Here is a 24,861-nt window from a genome sequence, read left to right on the forward strand (position 1 = left end):
TTTTTTACCAGGCAGCTTGATCTCATTTCAAAGTAGGTCAGGCCAGTTGACCATGACTATGTATTCATTAATTGAGGTTAAAAAAGAGACGCAAGTCTTGAGACAACATGCAACAAATGTTCAGACTTGAATCTGGCATATTAATTATTATTATAGGCCACCATAACGTCCTAGAAGTTAGATTTATTTCCTTTTTTATACTTATGCAGTGTCTTTTCCCATTGAGCTCCTCTTTTGCAATGGAGACATGGCCAAGACGGCAGCATAGGAAGTTGCAAGTACAACTGCAAAGTGATACAAACATCAGGATAGAACAATACTGAAACAAAAATTAATTTTCAATAGCTTCATCAATTTAAAAAAAAATCCAGATTATTCCAATTGGTTGGAGCAGAAAACGTGAAGGGTTTTTGTCCGAACTCCACCGACACATCGTGGAAAGGAAGCAGTGTATCATAATGATAATAATAATAATAATATGTATACATCTTGTGATATGAGTTAATGATTGCGAGATGGACTTTGTGAAATAAGTTTACATATATAAAGTAAGTCTACTCAGAGTCTTGTGAGGTAAACAAGACTATTCAGTATTATGGGTGTTCTCCAAGCACACCTGTCAGCTCGGTTGAAAAGTTCACCACAATAAAAGAAATAATGGTGGCGCAACAATGCAGCTTGCTCTTGTTCATGTGCATAATAAATGAACAGGGTGGTTCTTGGCACCGCTTTAATTACCAGGTACTTTAAAGGAATGTATTACTGTACCAATTAGACACTTGTCTCTGACACATGGACAATGTCAGCGTAAAGCGCCTTCTCCTTAGTGACACAGTCAAAGGTGATAAACTGGCAATGATCCTCATCCAACCTCAGAAAATAACCCCTGACATTATAAAACAGTTGGATGGGGCAATAACCTGTAATGGCTGACAGGTAATGTCTGGCTGACTGAGTGAACACATCCTTGCGGATATCCACTGGCATATCCTCAACTCATAATGATGGCAATCAATGTGTTTATGAGTTTCTGCTCTCCCCGTCTCATTCAGGCCATATAAAGATCAACCCCCTCCGTTTCTTATCTCGATACAACAGCCTCAAAACATTTCACACTCGGTTCAAAAGCCGGCGCCGCGCTCCGACAAACGAGAGCCTGCTTTTCCTCAAGGATGTTCAAATCACCGCATGATATATAGTACCGGCTCAACACGGTGCTCTTAATTATGAAGAACATGTTTAATTAAAAAACATAATGCATACGGGCAACATATCTCACGCTGTGTTTTTTATTGGTCTCCATTAGACCTGTCTGTTTCAATTTGAAAAAAGGCAGATTACCACACACAAACAAAATGTTTATTTGGATTTTAAAAAAAGAAGAAGAAATAATATATTCAAATGTGGTTATACAGCATTCCCAAAGGCCCAAACTGACAAACTAAAGAGAAAGGCACATTAACGAACAAACCTAAAATAAATGTTTTCTTTTTCATTACACGTGGCCTCATTATGCTAATTTGTTATTTTACATTTTGAAAACGTTTCCCTACACAATAAAGTCGGACACATTTCCACTACTTGGTGACAAAGATATGCATTCATATAAATTTCATGTCTAAAATAAAGTAGCTGTAATTCAATTCACTGATATATTAGTTGTTTTTCACTTCTGGATGAAATTGTTGGAAAAAAAAGACACATATGACGAGTGAACACTGAACTGTTACAAAAACAGCATCATGAATTAAAAATGACCACAGTCTCCCTTAGTTAATAAGTCTTGATAACTGCAAGCCACACATTAACAGTCAGTCGGCACATTGATAATACGTTGGCTGTCTTTTTCATTATTTATCCATGGCAACAATTAAACAGCCTCCCTGGTTTAGACACTGAATATTCTACGTTGTCGATAGCTGACAGATGATAGTGTGCAATAAACAATTGAGAGAACATTGTGCTTGCTTTTTTGAGGGATAATCACCCTCAGTTTAGTCATCATTTAAAGAAAAAAAACGGAAACGGGAGAATTAAGCTACAGAGAAGAGGTTTAAAAAGAATGATAGGTACAAGAAAGGGTATTTTGAATGCATTTTTGTCAGTGTGAGCAGCTAGATGCATGTGCGTGTGTGTGTGTGTGTGTGTTTTCCCGGTCGCTCATGTGATGACGTTGGGCCCGCGGCGCCCTGTCCTCTCATGGATGTTGGAGATCTTCAGGGCGATGGCGATGAGAGGACCCAGCACCACCTGCAGTGAGGAGCACATCACGAAAACAGTTTCAGCGATGATAATTCCACCGCTGAAGATTTTTCTGGCTCGGGAGGAAAAAACATTCAGGATGCAGTACCAGAATGATATATAGCTATTTTCTTTTGGTATTTTTCTGAATCGCCTCTGCTTGTTTTTGTGCGGTTTCTGTGTATTATTTGTATCGTGTTGTACCTTTGACCAACTCACATGAGCATCCCCCTAGCACAGCGTAATAATACATAACCATGGGACTATTTTCTCCCACTAAATTACGGTGGTTAATAAGTACAACTTGGAGCAGACCATGTCTTTGTTTTGTTGTGCAAGACAGTACATATATGGAAAACATCATGTGAGTTTGGGGCCTCAAAACATGATGCAGATAAACCGATTCCAGTGCAGATAACCTGGTTTGACTTTGCCCTATAAAGACTGTTTGAACAAGCATAACATGAGCATTTAATAGAGGCATGAAGCCGATAGTTTGCCAAGTTCTTGTTTCTTGCTGGAGATGATTCATTCATGAAGTAAAAAAATACAACAGCATGGTTGTGAAGAACTGAGCTATGAGGGCATGCTGAGTTTTGAAACTTTGACTAGGCACTGCACATCTCACTAACATGACATAACTCAGCGGTTCTGAGTTATTTTTAACCCTTCATTAAACAGGGATGTGTGATGGAATACACACACACACATTATATAGTACACAGTAAGGATACAAACACAACTATGATGTAAAAGTGCACAAGCCACTGAAATTGAGGATTTGACGAGCCTCGTATAGGCCGAATACAAACACAAATAGCTGTACAGAAAAGTATTCACAGTGCTTTAAGTTGAGCCGCATTAGCATGTTGTCCAAGCACGTGTGTCACGTCTGATGATTTATGTGCGTCGAGTAAGGGGCAGAATGATTAGGAATTTAATTTATGATCTAATGTGAATGATAGCTTGTCCAAGGGTTAAGTGTAAGTCACACAACGGGGGCGAGGAAAAAGAACGTGTTATAGACGGCATCAGGTTTACGTACTACTCGTCAATAAGTGGCCCATACTTGATGAATCAGAAGGTAAGAAACTGGGAATCTAACATATGAATTTGTGATACCACTTTGATGTTAAATTGAATAAGGTTTTAACTATGCTGCCCCCACATGTTTTAAACTCTAAAATGCGGATCAAGTTTAAATTATAGCTTGTAAGTGGAAGCGCTAAAATGCTAATTTTGATGCTCTGGCGAGCAATTTTTGTGCAAACTGAAGATATCACTGTTTTGTAGTTTCGTAAAGAATGGCATCAAACGAGGTCATTGACCTCGGTGAGAACGCACCGTTTGATGAAGTTGTACAGTTAGGTTGGCCAAACCTAAATGAGGCTGTCTCGCCATCATGACTGCAGCTTTACAACCCCTGGGTTATGGCTAAAGTACACTACCTATCCCAACATTCATAACCACACAAGAAGCTATATCACTCCAAAGTCTACAGGTCAATTAGTTTCAGTGGTGTGACATGAAGCACGACATGAAGCACGCCGTGAAATGGCATTCCACAATCGCTTGGCTGTATCCCCATTCTGGCAGCCGCAACGACCAGTGTGTTTTCTCCTTGTTGGTCCTTTTAATAACAAATCACGAATCAAAAATTCAACTTCGAGATGGCAAATACAAAACGAGTGATGATGGAAAGTAACGGCACAAAGGAAGGAAGAAATGCCAAAAATGATGCCAGCTGAACTATGGTGATTCGTTTCTGTTAGTTTTTATTCATGTTAAAACACTTTTTTTGTAAAGGGATTCGAAATGTATCGATCACTCAAAGATATTCCATTATATGGGGTCTCTATCTTCTACAGTATATAATATATGGACGAGAGCACTGACTCAACCAAAAACATTTCATCTGCGTCGTGAGTCAATAAAGATTTGATATGATCTGGTTTATGGCAGAATACTGCACATCAAAAGACTCATTTTGGATGAGTGATTTTAGGTCATACCATTGTAAGAAAAACAAAGCCCAGCTATACACAGAATAGAGAAGTGCACGAGATATATGTGCACAAACAAACAGAATCTCAGTCTCACACACACACTCTTTGTACCTGTGTCTCTCTGTTGTGTCTCTCAGGGTCTCTCTCGAAGCTCTCGGCGTAAATGCGGATGGTGGAACCCGTCCCTCCACCGCTCCCACTCATCCGAAACACCAGACGGGCCGCATCAGTGAAGACGATCCTTAAACCCTACAAACATACAAACCAATGTATCAATTTAACGATTTGGGTTTTTTGTTTCCAGTACAATGGCACTGGTCTGCTTGAGTAAGTAATCAAAATGGATTGGAATGGACATTTTGGAACAGAATCCACTGAGCAATGCTATTAGCACTGCACACTAAACTAAATTTATAACTTCATTCTACATAAAAATTCATGATGAAGTTCATCACACATTATAAATCTTTGAGTGTTTAACTTTCGTATTAAAAGTGTGTCCACTCCTATAATTTAAATAGGGCACATAACGATTCATTATTTCCCAATCATGCAAATTGGCAATACTGGCAACATAAAACAGGGGAAATGATTACAGTCAGTAAAGAGGGGGGGAAAAATCTATTCTTTAATGTGCAGTAACTACAAAGATCCACTAGATGACATTGTGTGTTCAACTAGGATTCCTGATTCCTGACATTGGGTTTCCACAGTTTCCTTAAGACTCTGACAGCGGCGAACAATTTCACATCAAACCAGAGAAAAACATCACACTTTCAAAGAGATGAGGGTTCAGTTAACTCTTTGAACTCAACCTCTGCATTTTCAGGAAAAACAGGATATTGTTGCATTGGGGTATTCAACTACAACTCTTGCTGGCTGACGTAAGGAAGATAAGACTCTTTGACTAATGGATGTGTGATGACTCTTATCTGTCCTAAATTCCACAGTGCCTCTTCCTTTATCCCATCAGAGTGAAAAACAAGCTCAGGGGGAAAGAAAGCAATATGTTTTGAGAAAAAAAAGTATAATTTCACAATGGTTTTAGCAGAATCATGTGATTAACTTGATTGACAGTAATCATCCAAAGAAGTGCTGTCAAAACATTCATATTCCTCATCTGGGCCAAGACATGTTTAGGCTATTACATGACTTGATATTGACAAATGATATGCAGTTTATTTTAAGTATAGTACAGTAGAGTTTTAAGATTAACATGTGGGTGCACTGTCCCAGTATGGCAGCGACCGCATCTCAGACCAATAGAAATCTCTTCAAACCTTTGAGACAGTGGTGATAGCTACACGTAAAGTAAAGCACTCACTTTCTGCCAAACTCATATTCTCAGAGTTTGACTCGGAAGTGTAACATCAGAGTGAGGAGAGACAGTGATAATGAAAGATGTCCGTCTGTCTGCCTGTCTGTCTTTCTATTTGTGGGTGTGTCAGCTCATCTCTAACAATAGAGAAGCAGTTATCTGGAGGCTGACTAATGCCTTTTAAAAACTATGTCCACTGCAAAGCTGAGCTCCCTGAATGGAGCACATACCAGCCACAGTGTGTCTGTCTCCGTCTATTTATTCAGTAACAAAGGCAAAATGTAAAGTAAACCAAATACATTTCTGGTGAAGTTATGACCTCAACTTGCCTTTGACATCTGTTTTACTCAATAAACAAGAATGCGTCTTATTATGTCAGACCTGGACACATACCAATGGAGATATGTGTTGATGAATGATGTTTATAATGTACACATCTATCTATGTATCCTTTGTCTAACACAGCAGTACTGTTTGCATGCACTTTATGACGGCACACCTTTGATAACTTTGCCTATTCCAATAAATAGGAAGGGAAACAGGGTTCATAATGGGTTTTATTCAGGTTTGTGACTCCCTGTGCTGGATGGACCTAGTCCAGCTGTAAAACATATTTTCGACTAAAATAAAACAATGTTATCATTAACTATCAATTTGTGTATTTAAGTCAGCTTGAATATCCCCAGTATTAAATCGGCTATGAAACCAGATGAAATATTGTTAATCTATAGCCTACACAAAATTAAGCTAAAGGCCAAATATCTGCACTCTAGCTATGTAGTTAACTTTCTGCATTGTGGCTAACCAAGCTAGCTAGCTAACCAAGCAAGCTGGCTAACCAAGCTAGCTGGCTAACCAAGCTAGCTGGCTAACGTGACATAGCTAATAAGAACACTAAAGCTAGCTAGTGATATAGTCAGGGCTAGCCTTACAGAAGTTAAAAATATCTATATTTTAATTAATTGCAATCTTGGTAATTCCATTCATTAATTCACCAAATTATGAACCAAAAAATATAAACAAACACTTGCTAAGTGTAGCTAACTTAGCATATCTCAGTACCTGCCAGCCCCTGACTCTGGTGTAATTTATGTGATTGGGTTTACCTTAGCTACATTCAAATTCACATATTCATTTTCACTTTTTTGTATTGTTTTGATGAAAAACAGATCATTTATATAAGCTATGGACTGTATATAAGTATATTTCTGACTACTTCCAATGGATAGGGAAGCTGGTGACACATTTTGTTGACCATCAGCTTCATGTACCATTACAGGCCTACTGTATTTTCCAGAAGTGCACTATCTGCATTTAGTTATTGTGTAAGTTATACGGCAATGATTTCTATTCATTCATTGTCTATTACTATCTGTCTGATATGCAGATAATGCATTATGAATTCAGTAGTCGACTCCAAAAGGGCTGCCATGCCACTGCTGTGTAAATCCCCCATGCTTTGTCTTGTGTTTGTATGTGTGTATGTGTGTGTCTATGTGACAACTCCCCCCCGCCCCCTTCAAACACACTTGGAGTGGAGAGACTGCAAGTGAGACGACAGCTGATATAATTCTGTCCTGGGAGGAATGTGTGCTGTACTGTATTAACACACACTGGGGCGACTGGGAAGCTGAGGATTTGCCACTGAGGTTAAATCACATTTTGGGGTGACTGACTAACTAGCTGTGGAGCTGCTGTAACCATGGTAACATGGAGAAGTATTCACAGTGGGACAGTGAAACCTTCAATGCCGTTAAGGTGCATACGGTGAAGTTGACAGACAAATTGTAGGCACAGCTTGGCAAACACAAGTGTGAACAACATGTGTAGGCCATACAAGTGTATGCATGTGTTCACACTTATGCACAAGGACAACTGATGGGACAGTAGCCTACAGGCACCAAAGTGCAGATGGTGTGTGTGTACGTGGTTTAAGGTGGGGCAGAGGCTAAGAAGTGTCGACGCCAGGAATGAGTTTCCACACATTTCTGGGCAGAACAGAGGGAGCCAGCTGGGAAAATTTCACAGAGACTGAGGGGGGAAGAGAGAAAGGAGGGAGACGACAGGGAGGGTATTTGACAGGGACTTATCTGTGTGTGTGTGTGTGTGTGTGTGTGTGTGTGTTTGTGTGTGTGTGTAGGGATATGTGCTGTATGTAATACAGTATGTGTGTATATGTTTATGGTTTGAAATGGAAGATATACTATCATGTCCAAACATGGACCCTCTCTAATGAGACAACATTGAAGCTAAGTGGGTGGTCAAGCTCACAAGAGGCTGATGACTGAGTGTGTGTGTTTGAACGAGAGCAAGGTGTTAGTGTGAGCGTGTGTGCATGTTTAAGAAGTCCTCGTCTAGACAAGACCCCATGAAAACCAAAGGACCTCACGTGAACCAAGCTTTCAGATTCACCTCATTTTACACCTAAATGGCTTCAGGTATATAGCTGTCGGGCACTAGGACCCAGGCGGAGGGCCAGAGTCCATAAAAGGGGGCGGAAAGCTCACCTGGGCCTTTCAATTTCCACTGATTCACCTGAGAGTGAGAGCAGCTGAGATCACCCTTTGTTTGCTTGATGTGGTATGTTCCTTTTTAAATATATGTCTAAAAGCATGGTTTTAATTATTAAAAAGTACAACAATTAAATGTATGAATATGAATATGTATGAATATGAATTAAAAGCATTTGTTTTTCTAGATTCTGCATGTTCATGAGGGATTCTATTTGCTTGGAGTGATTGGATTATATGCACATCAGCCAAGAAGCCAGGTACCCTACAAGCAGAGCAGAGGTGATTTTAAATATATATTTAAATATAAAATATTACTTTTCTATAGATGCCAGTCACCTGCAAAAAGCAAGGACTTTTAGAGAAGCCAACCAGTGTTTGCCCATATTATTAGGTTTTAGTGTGCCTCCTAACTGTTTAATTTACTGAGCCATTTGTTATTTTTTGTGGGGTTTTCTGCCATGTCAAGAAGGGGGAAAGTAAAATAGAGTAGCCATCTTGCCTGTGTGTTTTTGTAGTGCGGTTTCAGTCCCATTAGCTTGTTGTGCTTGTCAAACACCGGAGTGTTTTGATTTGGTTTAATGTGTAGTGGTGGTAGTTTATACTTGACCTGTGTAGCCTGTGTTTTGTGACAACTTCCCTTGTTAAGCATGACACACTAACCCCCCTTGGTGTGCAGTTTAGCCCACATTGCTTATTTTCTGGTTGATTTTCTTGATTTGTTTTCATTTTAACAGTTAGTCAACCCATCCCTGGATGGTGGTCTACAACTAGCCTATATAGTCTATAGTCTTGCTGTTTGCTGATACAACCAAAATGCAGTACATTTCTTTTCCTCCCAAAAATAAGAAATGTCCTTGCTTCCCTCTCTTAGCTTGGACTGACCTGGTTTCGAGCCACTGTTCCATCCACGGGGTCGATGTACTCGAAGTTGTCGGCCCTCTCTACGCTGTATATGTGGTCTCCTACGGCAAACTTCTGGCTGGTGAATGCTTTGTCTGAAATGACCCCTTCCAGATCCCTCATCAGGTAAAAGGCAGCGCGTGGGTCCAGGCCCTCATAGTCGAACCTGCCAAGAACCAACACAGAAACACAATATTTGCTCAGTAATACACACACCCATACAAAGGCAATGGAAGAGCAAAAGCTTTCAGGAAAATAATTTGAGTCTAGTCTCAGATAGTCTGAGATAAGCAATGCTTTGACTTAAAATGGCCCCAAACCGCATGAGGCAGGATTTGACAGGGTGATTGGTTGATTTTCTACACAATGATGACAGATGTTAGTGTTTCACAGACTTTTTTGGGATCTGTTCCTTGGCCTGTCCTGTATGGCCTCTCGATCTACATGTTCTGGGAAACCTACGTTAAGTTAAGGAAGCTCTCTGTGGGAACACATTATGCTGCAGCAACTGTCAGTGGGAACATCGACTGCATGGAACTATCTCTGCCTCTCACAGGGGAGAGGTTAAAATAAGAACAAGTGGCATCCAGGGAGGAGGACTGGAGGAGAAATGGACGAAGGTGAAGGCCTGGGAGACATATTTGGCTAAGGAATTGAGACCTTCGGGAAAAGCAAAGTCTGGGCTTGTTGATTTAAATACATTCAATAATGAGAAGAGATGAATGATTGAAAAGAAAAAAAACAGCTGACCAAATCCATTATCACAGCACAGCTCCATATTCAGAAAGATAATTTAGCCGATTACCTGCAGAAGTAGTTGCGTCCGAACTTGGCCCAGTGTTCTCGGACGATCTGCTCCACACCTTGTTTCCTGGCGGCCATGAAGGACAACCACACCAACACCGACCATAAACCATCTTTCTCACGAATGTGGTCCGAACCTGGAGGAGAGAGAAAACAACTCTGGATAATCTTCTCATACTTTGTGTAAATTAACTTGGGATGCGAACGCTAACCTTAGTTACATTAACTTGTCTATTTACCGTAGCTTTCATTTAACGATCAGAGTGACATAGAAAACTGGGAAATGATTTGCTTGACAATTCAATTTTTTTAATTCCTGAGCCCTCCAATAACACACTTGGATTCCTAATATTTTTTGTTGATGCAATGACGTTCTCATCCACAACTTACAACAAGTGAGTGTAAAGTGGTAGCTGCATTTAGCTTAGTATTCAACACCACTGTATGTAACAGAAGGTCAGGGAGAGTGCTTGGGCTTGGAGACAAACCAAACATCCCCACACAAAAAATATGTCTCCTGCTGCCCACCCTAAAACACACACACACACACACACACACACACACACACACACACACACACACACACACACACACACTAGAGGAGTAGTTCACACCCTTGATCAGCCTCCTTCATAGGGGAGCCATCAGTCTGTTCTCGAAAACAGCTGCACAGTAAAGGTATCTGTTAAGGGGGCACTTTGACATTTTAATAAGATTGAATACGTTAGTAATGTTTCCCCGGCAGAGCTTGGAGCAGAAAATGGACTCAGTAGTTGGGTATCATTTTTTTGTTACGTGTCCATTTATTTTATGAGAAAGACATGAAGGCATCATTATGTCTGTTTTATAGAATACTCAATCGGTTGCTTTTGTTTTGTCTGCCCCACACTGCAACAACAAGAGTACTTCCTAGCTCCTGTGTCCGGCTCTAGCAGTATACAGCTGTTAGGAAACTGACAGTTGTCATTATTTAATCCCTGTCTCACTCTCTGTCTCCCTTTGTCTCACTCTCTGACACACAGAGGGAGCGAGAGACAGAGTAGAGCTTAGACATTTAATTAGTACAAGCACAACCAGACCTTTTCCACTAACACTGTAAAACGTGCCATAATAAAGCATGTTCTCTGTTATTGCTGTTAACAAAAGTAACAACAAGACTTATTTAACATTGTAATGGTGGAACATCATAAAGTCAAAGCTACAGATATCCCAATGTCTTTGGGGGGACTGGTTTTATTACACGTTATACCTATACATTGTGGGGAATAAATATCATACACACAAGAGTAATATCTTTTTATACTTTTATACTGGCATCCGTCAACCAGTAGAATAATCGATCAAAGCAGAAATAGCAAAAAACCTACAAAACTTACACAGCAACGTTACACAGAACTGGCCGAATTTACACTTGCAATGAATAGTTAATGCTGTATGAGAGTCAGTAAAGAGCAGGAGTGGTGTACAGCTCTGATGATTTGCTACTCGGGGCTCTCTCTGAGCTTTTGGCCTTACATGGATAGACAACTAGTAAGCTCCCATAGTCCTCTGTGCTCTCTGCGTCTCTACTCCTTCCATTTCTCTCCTCCTAGTCAATACTTCTCATATTTGGACTCTCCCTACTCCCCCTCTCTTCTCCCATGCGAAAACTAACACGTTTCTTCTCACACGTAGAGCTTTTTCCTCATTGTCCCCTCGGTTTTAAGAGAGGAGAAAGATGATTTGAAAAGCTAAAACTGGAATTAAAACTAAAGAGAGAAAAAAAAGGGAGAGAAGGGCAGTGGAAAAGGAAGCATGACGTAGATGGAGGGCAAAGCCATGTGTTTTATTTGTGCATGCACTTTCTCTGACCGTGTAAGCGTGTGTGAAGCTTGTCTACATGTTGCAGTGATTCTTGGAGCCTGTTTCCTTTTATAGCAGAAGAATGGGGATTATTTACACATGCAGCCAGGGTCACGGCCCTCACATCTATTACACGACTCTGACTGGATGCGCCGCTTACAACTCTAGACCTGGAACAGACTGGTGAGTGGAAGAGACTGGAAGAGGAGCAATGATGCAGGTTTTAAGCAAACATCCAGGTTCGTCAAACTTATTGTTAGGATAGAGGGTCTCATATGCTGTGCTATTTGCGATTTGAGGTTTATTTAAATGAAGACCCCATTTCAGTCGAGCTCACTTTTGGTATTAACTCTAAATACCATTATTTTGAAAATCTGATAGCACTGATAACACAACCCCAAATGTATTACAATGAGACTGCGTTGTGGTTTCATTTGTGCCAACACAAAGGGCTCCGGCAAAAAGGTGAAAAGTTTTGCATTGCTGAAATGCAATGGTAAGTTGAGCCAGGCAATGAACTACATTCCTGAAGGATAACATTATTTCCACATTAGTAATTTAATTAGAACTGTCTTCATTGAAAGGTTTGTGCAGTATTTTGACAAACCGACGGATCTACTTCAAACTAGCAACTTAAATAAAACTATAATGCCATCTTAAAGTCCAGTTACCAACCACTTTTGACCACTTCGTCACAGTGATATAACTGGCATTCCCTGTTCACTTCAAATTAGATTGGCAATTACAGTCTTACCATAACCTAAATTAATTATGGCCAAAACTAGGAAAAAATAATACCCAAGATCTAATAAACTGCAATTGAAGAATGACTGAACACACTTGTGTTTCAGCTTGTGTCCCTGCTGCTTATTCACAGTGAGCAGCAGCTGGTCTCCTAGCGATGGCCTTGCTTGCAGGCACCTCAACAACAGTTGCTGCTGAGGGGATTTCTCAGTCGCGTTCACATTTTCCAAGCTGGCCCACACCTTCTCCTCACACGCTAAAAGGCCACTCCTGCTTTGTATCTGCATTCATCTGATCTCTGTGTTGATGACGTTGACTGAGTGGAGTGTTGTTTGGACCGTGAGTGAGACTTTACCTGTCCCGAAGCTCTCCTCCCCGCAGAGGGAACAACGCCCAGAATCCATCAGGTTCCCAAAGTACCTCCAGCCGGTGGGAGTCTCATACAGTGCCAGTTTCATGGCTTTGGCTACCCTACAAACACACAGGGAGAAACAAAGCTAGTATGCTCACAAACACACAAGATATTTATCGCTAATATCTAATGCCACACTTTCTCAGTTGTGATTTGAGCTTACAAACAATCCTCTGACCTTTGACATAAAGTGAGCCAAATGTCGTATGACAAGCGTTAAATCTGCCAGCAGTTCATCCAATAACTTAATAAGGCAAAAGGCAGAAAGAACAATGTGAGTTAACCTTTTAGCTGATGTTTACTTTGAACCTGAGCCATGTACTGTACTGTAGTGTACTGTGTGTGTGTGTGTGTGTGTGTGTGTGTGTGTGTGTGTGTGTGTGTGTGTGTGTGTGTGTGTGTGTGTGTGTGTGGGGCTATACATTTTGAGAAAAGGGTTGACACAGTTGGACAAAAATGAAAAGAAATTTAAATAACAAATACAATCACTGATTACTGACCACTAGCCTCAACTAAAAAGCTTTTCATGGGATTTTCTGTCCATATTCTAAACTAAATCAAACATCCTCATAACCATGATTGTTTACATTCAGTACTGACAAACGAGTCAACCATTGGCACGGAGTCAACGCAGTGTAACAGGCGGGGTCATGGCTATCGTTAAGGACATGTCCTTATTTTTGTTTCTGGAAACCGAAGGTTTTAATGACCTGTGGGAGAGTTTATATTCCACAGTTAAACACACACCTGTATCTTTTAAAGGTGCTATAATCAACATTTTAATAATAGATCGACTGATTTCTTGCATGTGAAAAAGAGAGTTACAGAGAATTATCACCCATCATTTGCAGTCTCCATCAGCTCTATGGAACATTTCTGCAACTTTCATCTCATTGTTTTGATTTTATGACCCGCAACTGTTTTGGTTCACTCTTAACGCTCTCATAGCATAGTTTCCAGCAGCAGCAGGCAGCTGTTCATGGCAAACGGACAGAGTTAGCAACTAGCTGGTGAACACAGTGGAGCATTTAGCAGCTATTAAGAGACAGATATTTTCATCAGGCGTTTATGGAGACCATAACGGAGTTAATATTCATCATCAGATCTCACTGCATCAAATGAAAAAGGTGCTATTTTTGTGTTGTTTTTATAGTTTTTTCTGCTGACCAGCCTTGATCAAACAATGCAAGTTTAAATGTAACTGTTTTTAGGCGTAGGATGATATTTTTTTTTTTCCTCCACAAGAATTATATTCTGGACAGTGTGGGGAAAAACGCATTGAAATGGTTTTTAAATGTGTATGCATTTTTTTGGTGGTAAGTCACAGTGGGGTGGGGTTACGCCGGAGGAATTTGGACTCATACAGCTCTGCTCATGGGAGCTGTAGTTGTTGAATGCCAACAAAATAATCATCGCTCTATCATTATTAAATTGAATCTCTTAGAATTGTACCGTTCAGTGCAGTAGCAGACACCCACGTAGGTCCGATTATAAGCAAAGAACCAAACTATCAATACAATACAATCTTTTCAGAAAAAGTGACAAAACGCACCATATGTCTCAGAGGCTGGTGACACAGATGCGGGGTAGTACTCAGGCCATCTCAATAATATTGTATAATGAAAGTTTCCATCTCAAACCAGTTTGCAGAGATATTTATTTTGCAACAAAGACACTAACCAGTGTCCTTCCCATTCCCCACATATCACTCCTCAGCCACATCATCCACACATCTTCACCAACCACCTTAAAAAAATGTAAATACAACACCCAGGATGCAGCTTAGAATTTCTGGAAGAAATATCAACACAACAAAATAGTTCCCTAAGAAAAAACATGTAGACTTGTTAGGCTTTTGTTAGAATTCATAGTGCATGAATGTGCAACATGGATGTGGTCGTACGTGTCCACATGATCATCATGCACATAAATAAACCCCACAGTGCCCCAGGACAGTTGTTTACATGAGGATGACTTACCAAATAAGAGTAACCAGCTATATTTCCTTTTGGGGAAGCGAGAGCTGGAACGGAAAGCCTGGCATTCCTTAACGAAAACAGAAACTCTGGCCCTTCTGACGAGCCTTTCTGACATTTTCAACGGCACGTACGCGGCCAACATAAGCACTGAAACTGACCCCAACGGCCCTCAGTTTGTGTTGCAAAAGCTTAGGGACAAAACAGTGTGTGAGTAGCGTGGATCTACTCAAGTTTGACAATTGCACCAGTTGAGCAAAAACACCGGGGTGGAAAAAAAAACATACATAGTGTACCCTTCATGCATGGATGCAAATTCAGGCAAGAACACACAATCATCAATCGGTACCACCCTTTCCTCACTTACACGCATGATATGACATTTCTCAAACCAAGTCACTGTGTATATAAATAAAGCCACTAGTTGCCTTTTGAAATCAAGCTATGGAGGCAAAAAAGTATGATCACAATGAAACATGGGCATATTTAAAGAGATACAGTTCAATGTCTGAAGCAAGCCAGGCTCCGTGGATGCTTTTCTAAGATGACATTATCATTTACAAAATGACTGCAGCAGGAGATGAGGCCAATATAGATGGAAAAAAAAAACAAGTTCTCACTCCAATGCTTCAAATAATGCAGCTCATTGTTCCACAGCTTCAAATGATGCTCTACACGCTGATGACGCCGTCAGTCCAAATACGCTCGCTACATTAATAGCGCATGGTTGACGTGAGCTTGACTGACTTAACGAGTCACGTTACTAACGACCGACGTGTCAAAATGTCAACGTTTACTTTTAGCTTCACACAGGGCGCCAACAGTATAGTCTCCTGGACAAAAGTGCTGTGTTTGTTTGACCTATCCACCTCCCCTCCTGCAGACCTTTCTTTACACTACGTCTGTTGGTTTTCCCATAATGCAGTGGGTAAATGAGCGCTATCAGACGAGCACTGACCAAGCATGCATTATTTGACATATTCGCAGTGTGAGGGGGGGAGGGGGGATTTTCTGCAAGACCTACCCTGTCTGTAAGATTAAATGAAAGTGAACAGAGATTAAAAGGTTCTGTCGTGAGAATGATTTAGAGACTTTGCCCCCATAAGGTGAAGGGCAGACGGAGATGTCATGGCCAGGCTGAGCTATGTCTGCCTTCCATCATCCTTACTCTCTGGGCTCAAAGCTCAGGATTACAAATTCACACACAAACTGATCCACACACTTACAGTATGACTTCACAGACAATGAATACACACATGTACACACTTATCAACCAATAAGTCCATCTCTATCTCCGTATGTTGTATTTCTCTCATGCATCAGGAAACAGAAAGGGGTAATATGATATATGATGCATATGCGGAGTGAAATATAACCAGCTTTTGGCCTCGGCTTGATATTTTACCAAACATAGCATCCAGTGCCCTCTCCCCTCTGAAGAGAGCTCAACCTCAACTTAAAAGCTTTAGACTGGCATTCAGACAAAAAGTGCAGCATGCTGGAGCTTTACTTGGGCTTGAAATGTTCTTCTTGACCTGAACTCGGAATCCACACAGAAATGTAATACCCTGAACTTGTTGCCATAGCAGCCAACACTGAACATCCTTGAAAGTTAAGAAGTGAAATGGGAGTTTGAGATGATTTCTGTAAATGGTCAAAGCTGTTACCTACATTGTTTGTCAGCATCAAACCTTTCTGACATTGTTTCAAAACCGTTTCCAAGGCTTGTCCAAAACTCTGTCAAAAATGTATTTAAATAGAGTAATATTATATCAGGGGGAGAACTGGGCTGGGTTCAAAGTTTAATTTGGCTAACTCCTGTATCCCTTGCTACCTATCAAATGTTACTAATACAACAATTAATACAAGAGTTGAGCCAGATGACAGCATTTCACATTTTTCTCTCAGCTCTACAAATCAACTTCATGTCATGGCGAGTTTACACAGGGACACAAGTCCAGCCCTCCCAAGACTGGTCTGGCATGGTCTGGTTGGGATCATGTGGACAGCACAGCACACACTTCTCAGTTAAAAACCTCTTAACACCATGTGTGCGGATTAAGAGAGTATAAAAACTAATGCATAAATAGTTGAAAGAAGTAATAGTACGAATGCAAACTTGACCAAAGTTAATGTAAAATGCTCTATTATTAGCACAATGACTCCTGGATGCCAAATCAGACCAAATTGGCCCTCGTGTTTTGAGTTGTAACCTTCTCCATCAGTGCCAATCTATTCTGTTCACTGTTTCTTGGTTTCTTTTTTGTATTTCTCCACCATAGTTGGCATCCTGAAGTCCTGTGGGATCATTGCCTCTTGTGACTGTAATGTCCCACACAGGAGTGACAGTGTTGCATGTGTTGGGGAGGCCTGGTCTGTCAAATGAGCTTCTTGCGCTTCTGCAGGCCCTCTTCTCATCTTGAAATATCTGTAGTCTCCTCTGGATTTCAAACCTCCACGTGTCTCTACCTTTCACCGAGGCTTTCCAAGTATAGGTCTGTCAATGTTTGTGGTTTTCAGGTCACGTTCACAAACATCTGCATGGCTGTCCTGGTGGCTTTTCCACTGAAGTGAGCTCTCCATAAAAGGAGGTCTTTGGGGATTCTGCCACCCTCCATATGGTGCACATGACCAAGCCAGCAGAACGTCTCTGCTTGAGGAGTGTGGACATGGATGGGATCTTTGCTCGGGACAGAACTCGTTATAGGGACCTCGTTTTCCAGGGGATGAAAAACAGGATACAAATACCACAATACTCGATGGGCGCATGGAATGAAAATGAATCCATAAAAGCACACCCTGTGGTAGTAGCACATCATGTCTTACAATGGCTAAAGAATTGGCACATGGTCACATGGAAAGAATGGTCTTTTGATTGTTGTTGTCATCTAGTAACCAGCACAACAGAAATAACAATCATTAAAAAACAGTTCAGTTACAACACAACATTTGACCCCTCTACTTCGCCATGCTAATCAGCGATTCAGGACAGGAAGTCAGATTTCACCCTGGTAACGGGTACCAGTGGCTCTATTCTCCCTGCATCCTCTCCTCCCTGGAACGGTTAAAGGAGAGGCAGATGTTTCCTTTACCAACCCCCCCTCCCCCACCCCCCCCACACACACACACACACACTCACACTTTCTCTGCCTCTGAGCAATCCCCCCCACCCCCTGACTGCATCAGCCCTCGTTTAAAGTACACAGGGACACACAAAAAGCACACAATGCAATAGGACTGACACTCTTAGCCTACCCATGATTTAACACTTGCAACTCCACCCTCCTGTCCATCTGAACCCAAATACATTCTTCTTCTCGCTGTCGTTTTCCCTTATATTCCCTCCGGACACACACAACTATACAGTATATACACCGTCACATTATGCTTGACTATGCATAAACACACAGCAGGGAGGGAACCTCAGTCTAAACACTTACTACACACACACAGACACACACGCATGCACACAGGCCACTTGCACACCTAAAAAGGCCTACACTTGGGCCGACTCCAGGGTCCAACACCACACTACCAAGTACTTCAACACTTCCTGGAGTTTGTCGGAGACATGCAGCTATGTACATTCTGCATCCAGAGACAAGAGTGTTACATTATGAACTCAAGTGGTGATGAACCTGGACAAAGTGACCCTGTTCTGCAGCAATAACAGTCAGTAACTATCAGCTAAGCTCTCATAGAAACGTTAGGTGTGCTTTACATAAGACGACATACCCCAGAGTATGCTGGCAAAATTGGTTTAACAAGGGAAAAAAATTGAAAATGTTACATAATTTAATAAATGTATTTCTGACGAAGCTCTTCAGAAAGCCCACAGCATGATACAATCTGTAGTTAAGGTATTATCTGTAATAGACATCACACCGTACGGTAATTCTACTTCTCAGGAGATTGGATGACCGAAGTTCCAGGAAATTGAATTTATGCTGTCATCAATTCAAAAGAGGCAAATGCTGAAAAAATAGACCACAAGAAATGAAGGAGATATTCTTATAGTCTTTTTTGTTCTACAGTGTGTGTGTGTGTGTGTGTGTGTGTGTGTGTGTGTGTGTGTGTGTGCGCTGTATGCCTGTAAGCCTGTACTTTGATAACGTAAAATATTTGCAAAAAATGACATGAAACATTTCTGGTGCCCTCATTGTCATATGACACACTTCCATTGAGCAGTGTTCTGCTCGGAACCTCACTGGGGTGCGGTGCTGGGATCCCTCCTACTGGAACAATGTTAATGGGGCTGACTCGCTGGGATCACATCGTCTCACTCGGCACCCTCTGCTCGCCTCTAGTCTTACATAACAGACAATATTTTTAGGCAGCGAGTAAAAATGCGTGCGTGGGGGTTGTGTGTCGTCTCACAGTCTTATTCATAGTGGGTGAGTCTTCATCTGAGAGTCCTGTCGCTCTCCAGAGATTGGGCTGCTGCAGGAGTTTTGTAGGGAGAGGTCCACCCATGGTGTCCCTGTGGTCTGATTACCTCTAATTTATTACGCATTGATGGGTAAAGTACTTTATTTAAGATATATGTGTGATTTTTTTTGTTTCTGTTTTGACTAGTGCATAAAGTTTGGACTCTTACAAAGACATTAGTGTATTTGCACCATTAAAGGCTGCAAATAAATCAACATGCTCCAGTCCCTTTTCCTCTTGGACCCCTTAGATCCCATTGAGTGTGTGTGTGTGTGCGCGTGTGTGTGTGTGTGTGTGTGTGTGTGTGTGTGTGTGTGTGTGTGTGTGTGTGTGTGTGTGTGTGTGTGTGTGTGTGTGTGTGTGTGTGTGTGTGTGTGTGTGTGTGTGTGTGTGGTGGTGGTGGTGGTGGTGGTGTGTGTGTGTGTGCGTGTTGGTGTGTGGTGTACCTGTCGAGGGCTGTGCTGGTGGCCATACTCCTGGCAAAGCCCTTGACTCCCTGCTGTCTGAAGTAGGGGATGGTGGAGAGGTTGGCAGCCATGATGGCGACTGAATCTGCCGGGTTCACAAAGAAGCCATTTTCTCCGAGGATCATGTACCGGTCCTGACAACAGCACAGCACAATATGATGCAGTGTGAGTCTCGTCTGATCATGCATCATAGGAGATATCGAAGGATAAGGCTGGTGATCTTTTTCATATTGCTAACAGGCGACTAACCCCATGAAAAGACCAACACTAACAATGAATTGATCCAGCTAATAGATTAGTAGTGTTTGGAGATAATCACAATGACTGTTTAATATTTTGAAGATTTTGGTTACGGTATTATGTCACAACAAAAAGAGACCTTCACACAGTAAGATTACTACCACTGGCGCTAATGACTGTGAAGATACCAAGCCTGGTGGGATATGACATAATTCTCCTGATGCTAAGTTAATTTACTCAGTGAAGTGTGTGTGTGTGTGTGTGTGTGTGTGTGTGTGTGTGTGTGTGTGTGTGTGTGTGTGTGTGTGTGTGTGTGTGCAGTACAAATGACTATTGGATGACATTGTGGAAAAAGTGAGCTGCTCGTTGGATCATTGCTTTTCTTCCTGTTATCAATGAGCAAACTAAATTAAATAAAACCAATAAAATAAGGCCTATCTCTGGTATCTAAATATTGGGAGTTATTACACTGATTTAGTCTTAATTGGTAAAAACAAAAATCGGAATAGTTTTTGCCGAGTGATCTATCATAAACCAGGATACGTAAGAAAGGGCAACCATTCAGCACAAATGACGCAGTACCATGCTAATGTTTGTAAATCTAATTAATGTTTTTAGGGACGACCCAAACATCATCTGAAAAAAAACTCCTTATGCAGTAAAATACTTTTATACAACTGTCCATTTAAAACTGCACACTACTAAATATTAAACTACACATATTAAATACATATTAAAGTATGTATGCATTAACATGTATGTGCCTCTTTCAGGTGAATTTGACATATGACGTATAAATGCTTAAAATGACATTTAAAAATGTTAAAGAAACCCTCCAGACATGTTGAAGGCATTGAAAAATAGACAGATGTCTTACCCCATCTGCATCAAATGCAGCTCCAAGGCCAAAGTCACCTCCTTTCATGGCGTCTACCAGAGAGGTGGCATATGTCAGGTTGGGCTCTGGAGCTCGGCCGCCAAAGTCCTCCAGAGGGACGCAGTTGACAGCCGAGTTAGCGGGAGCTCCCAACTCATCACACAGGATCCTGCGTACATAGGGGCCCATCACTGTACCAAAACACGAGGAGAGGCAGAAACGGACGCATTTTAATCCCCAAATAACATTTACAAACAGCTCAGGCGTTTCAGACGGCAGCTGATGAATTGTCTGACCTCCGTTCATGGCATCTATGTGTATCTTGAGCTGATCTGGTCCCGTGAGAAGACTTTTAATGGCATTGAAGTCAAAAATGTTCCTCAGCAGTTGTAGATACACTTCAACCGAGTCTACGATCTCCACTGGAAACACAGAGAAGTGATGCTTCGTATCAGAATGTGTTTGTATGAATTATGGAAAGAAGAAAAGAGTGAGTGAGGATTGTACCTCTGAACGGTTTGAACTTGTTCTCCAGGTCAAATTCTTGTCTTCCCAGCCTGGAGAGGTCAATGCGGAGATCGGGGCAGATTGCGTACTCCTCGAGTGTCCGGCTCACCTGGTGGATCCTCTCCATCACTGTGTCCGAAGACGGGCCTACCACACGAAGAAAGACGCGCATTAATACCACACCCCCTTCCTTTTTCTAATCAGAAAAACAATCACACTTTCTCAGGATTCACCTCCGTTTGCCACGTTGAACTTGATCCCAAAGTCTCCGCCCGGACCTCCGGGGTTGTGACTAGCTGTGAGGATGATCCCTCCAATGGCCTTGATCTTCCTGATGATGCAGGAAACAGCAGGGGTGGACAGGAGGCCGTTGTGACCGATGACCAGACGCCCAATCTGCAAAGCACAGATATTAAAGAGGTTCGCTCACATAACTCCAGGATGTCACCTGTTGTAATAAGGCTGTCTGATAAGAAGTGTGGATGTTTCCCTTCATGCCATGTGAATATGAATATATATGCTCTGCGGAAAATTGTTGTGTGGAAAAATGACCATCCATGAGGAAATGAAGCAGAAGAAAAATAAGTCAGGTAGTGTTTCTAAAGTCTCTCTCTCTCTCTCTCTCTCTCTCTCTCTCTCTCTCTCTCTCTCTCTCTCTCTCTCTCTCTCTCTCTCTCTACAATGACCTGAAAGCGCCCGTCTGTCCGACTGGAACTGAAAGCAACACTGGCCCAAAGCATCTTATCCTTCTAAAGGTGACTAATTGCCAGTCAGCTTTAAAAAGCAAATGATCTGCCTCAAGAGGGTGCCTAAATAACAAAGCTGCACTCTATTTATAATTTATATGCTACTTTTGACGTGGTAATACCACCAGCATCCCATAATTCCCCTGCATATCTGCTATTCTAAATAAAAGTGCCCTCACTGGAGAGGAATTTATTCTCCTGACGTCAGTGTATCCTCCCAACATCCGGCATGTTGCATGTGTATATAAAGAAACATGGAAAGTGAGGGACCACCCTCAGAAATGTCCTTCTTCAAAACACATTTAGCCTGCGTAGTATTGTGTAGAACACACGTACAGCAGTCTGTTTCCCACCACGTTTGGATGGTATTCAGTAACTAGTGTAAAAAAGGGAAGCCATGCTTTGTTGGGTGGGTTATCTGCAAGTGTCGCCACTATCCTGACTTCAGGTTCAATGCCATGTGACAGGGGATCCCCAAAGCATGAAGTTTGGCCCTGGAGAGGTGGAACAGCGAGAGGGGGTGGTGACATACGTCGGCAGGAAAATAGAGCAGGATGGATGGAAGTGCTGATAAGGCCGACATCAAGAGACATTTGGCAGGACCAGCAGAAAAAAAACAGACTGATCTGAAAAACAAATTCTATTCCCTTCAGATTTTCCTTTGGAACCTGTCCAAACCAATCACAAAGATCTCAGAGCAAGCGTTTTAAATGAGCCGTGGGGATGTTCCTCCCCTCTGTCTTCCTTCTTTCATTTGTCTTCTGCTGACACTTCAGAGTTCACAAACACTTTGGATGGGTTTGCATGTATGTATATAGTATATAATACCACAGATTATTACTTTCTTCGTGTGTTTTATGTCTGTATGAGGATGAGCTAATGCCATGTATGAGTCATGATTTTATGCAAAAACAAATTTTGACCAATTAATGCAGTATGTGGATGTGTACAATTTAAAGTCTGCATTAAAAAAGCTGTATTTTTTAAGAATTAATATGACAATCTCTTCTGAGAGTACATGTATCAGCCTAATCAATTAAATGTTAGTTCACTTGTTCATGGACTACAGCAATGTTGCCTTCCTTTTCTGCTTGTGTCAAAGTTTCACTGCTTGTCCGTGAGTTGTGAGCAGTTTCATAGACGACTGATTTTTCACTTCATTCACACTTTAATTTGTATAGTTTTAAAGGCCTGGGAATATAAAGCTCTACAGTATCTTAGGAGAAAAAAGGAAACTATTAGAAAAAAAAGTGTTGTTTTTCTTTATATCCTATACTGGTAATCATCTTGACCCTTTAGATCCATCTTCACCATCATCCCCATTTGGGAACCACTTGACTTTGGTTAAACATTTTCATTCTTGGGGAGTTTATTTAATCTTCACTTTTAACACGCTGATAACTGCTGCTTTATTTTCATAACTATAATTAAAATTACATATCAGTCTTAATGGTTAGAGGTGTTTAGTATGATGATATAGCCTAATGGAGACCCTATGTGAGAACCAGCGGTGCCCCCCTTCCCTTCTTACCCCGTTGGCAGCTGCCATCTGCACTATCACCTCGGTGGCAGCCCGGCTGAAGTAGCGGCCGTCGCTGCCCACCACCATGGTGCAGCCCTGTCGGTCCCGCAGGTCGATGGAGGACAACACGCTCTGGATGTAGTTCTGCAGGTAGTTCTTCTTCCCCTCGAACACCGCCGTCTTCCTCCGCAGCCCGTTGGTCCCGGGCCGCTGGTCGTCGAAGGGGGCGGTCTGGACCGTCACCACCGGGATGGGGCTCATCTCCATCCTCCTCGTCGGGACCCAGACCAGACAGACCTGAAGCTGAAAGCTCAAGTTCTCTGAAGACCTCGTCGACCTGTAAAGCGCCGCTACAGGGATGGAAGGAAACACCCGGCCCCAAATGGTCTCACCTCCGCAGCTCGTGTTGGAGCCCACAGAGCTGCATCCCTCAGTACTGGAGTTAACATCCAGCAAAACACTCCTCTGCTGTTAGACAACTCCCTCTTTTCCTAATAAGTCTGAACAACTGACTGCAAGACAGGAAAAAAAAGAAAAGAGCAGGGAGGGCCAGAATCTTCAAGGCCCACAATCAGCTGAGCCTCGGGGCCAAAAATAGACCTTTGACTGACGGCAGGGGGGAATTGTGTCGGGACCGGTCTGCAACCGGACACTGCTTGTGTCTGCACCGTCCACACTGCCCGGTATGAAGGCTGAAGCTGTCGGTGCGGTCACTTCTAGGAGTTCAGAAGTGGGGGATGAACTTTCTCATTGAGAGCAAACCATCGATCTGCACACACACACACACACACACACACACACACACACACACACACACACGCACACGCACGCACACACACGCACACACATGCACACACATGCACGCACACATGCACGCACACACCCGCGCGTATTAATGCAAGCGGGTTAGGCCTTCACAAGAAGGCTGCAGCCGTCTGCATCGTGTCTGCCCTAATATTTGGTAAATAGCGCCACCTGGAGGCGTGAAGAAAGAACAGGACTCAGTTTAAAAAGAGCGCTGATGACAAACAGAAACTACACAATAACCGAACAGATGTTTAAATGTTTTTAGTCACGATGGACTATTAATTGCAATAAATGTGCAGCTTCTGATGTATGTAGTGATACAATTAAATTGGGATTTTTTTTATTTTATTTTATTTTTGAAAATTGACATCGTAAAATAACAAAATACGCTTTTGCCTAATGTGTGAAAACGAGCTTTAATATCAGGTGCCTTTTCTTATAGACTCTTATTATTTCGCTTGTTTTATTACTGCAGTTTATAGACACATGTAAGGCCTATGTATAAACTGCA

The 24,861-nt window shown here is 41.8% G+C and overlaps 1 protein-coding gene across 1 annotated transcript; it reads right to left on the reverse strand.

Moving 5' to 3' along the window:
* Positions 1–1,273: 1,273 nt before the first annotated feature.
* Positions 1,274–24,025, reverse strand: pgm5 (phosphoglucomutase 5). The gene is made up of 11 exons (XM_084025354.1): positions 23,553–24,025; positions 21,509–21,671; positions 21,276–21,422; positions 21,065–21,190; positions 20,769–20,959; positions 19,631–19,785; positions 12,724–12,839; positions 9,784–9,919; positions 8,961–9,144; positions 4,359–4,496; positions 1,274–2,250 (listed from the first exon to the last, which is right to left on the reverse strand). Exons 1-11 carry the CDS (start codon positions 23,808–23,810, stop codon positions 2,161–2,163), a joined length of 1,704 nt encoding a protein of 567 aa, XP_083881480.1. The 5' UTR covers positions 23,811–24,025; the 3' UTR covers positions 1,274–2,160.
* Positions 24,026–24,861: the final 836 nt, after the last annotated feature.

Source organism: Eutrigla gurnardus, assembly GCF_963514095.1.
Source record: "Eutrigla gurnardus genome assembly, chromosome: 13".
Lineage (NCBI taxonomy): Eukaryota > Metazoa > Chordata > Actinopteri > Perciformes > Triglidae > Eutrigla > Eutrigla gurnardus.

Coding starts and splice junctions, on each gene's coding strand:
- pgm5 (XM_084025354.1), bottom strand. CDS start 23,810: ATGGAGATGAGCCCCATCCCGGTGGTGACGGTCCAGACCGCCCCCTTC. Junction 12,840..19,630: donor ACCAGCACAGCCCTCGACAG/GTACACCACACA, acceptor GTGTGTTTGTAG/GGTAGCCAAAGCCATGAAAC. Junction 9,145..9,783: donor GGACGCAACTACTTCTGCAG/GTAATCGGCTAA, acceptor GGTTCTTGGCAG/GTTCGACTATGAGGGCCTGG.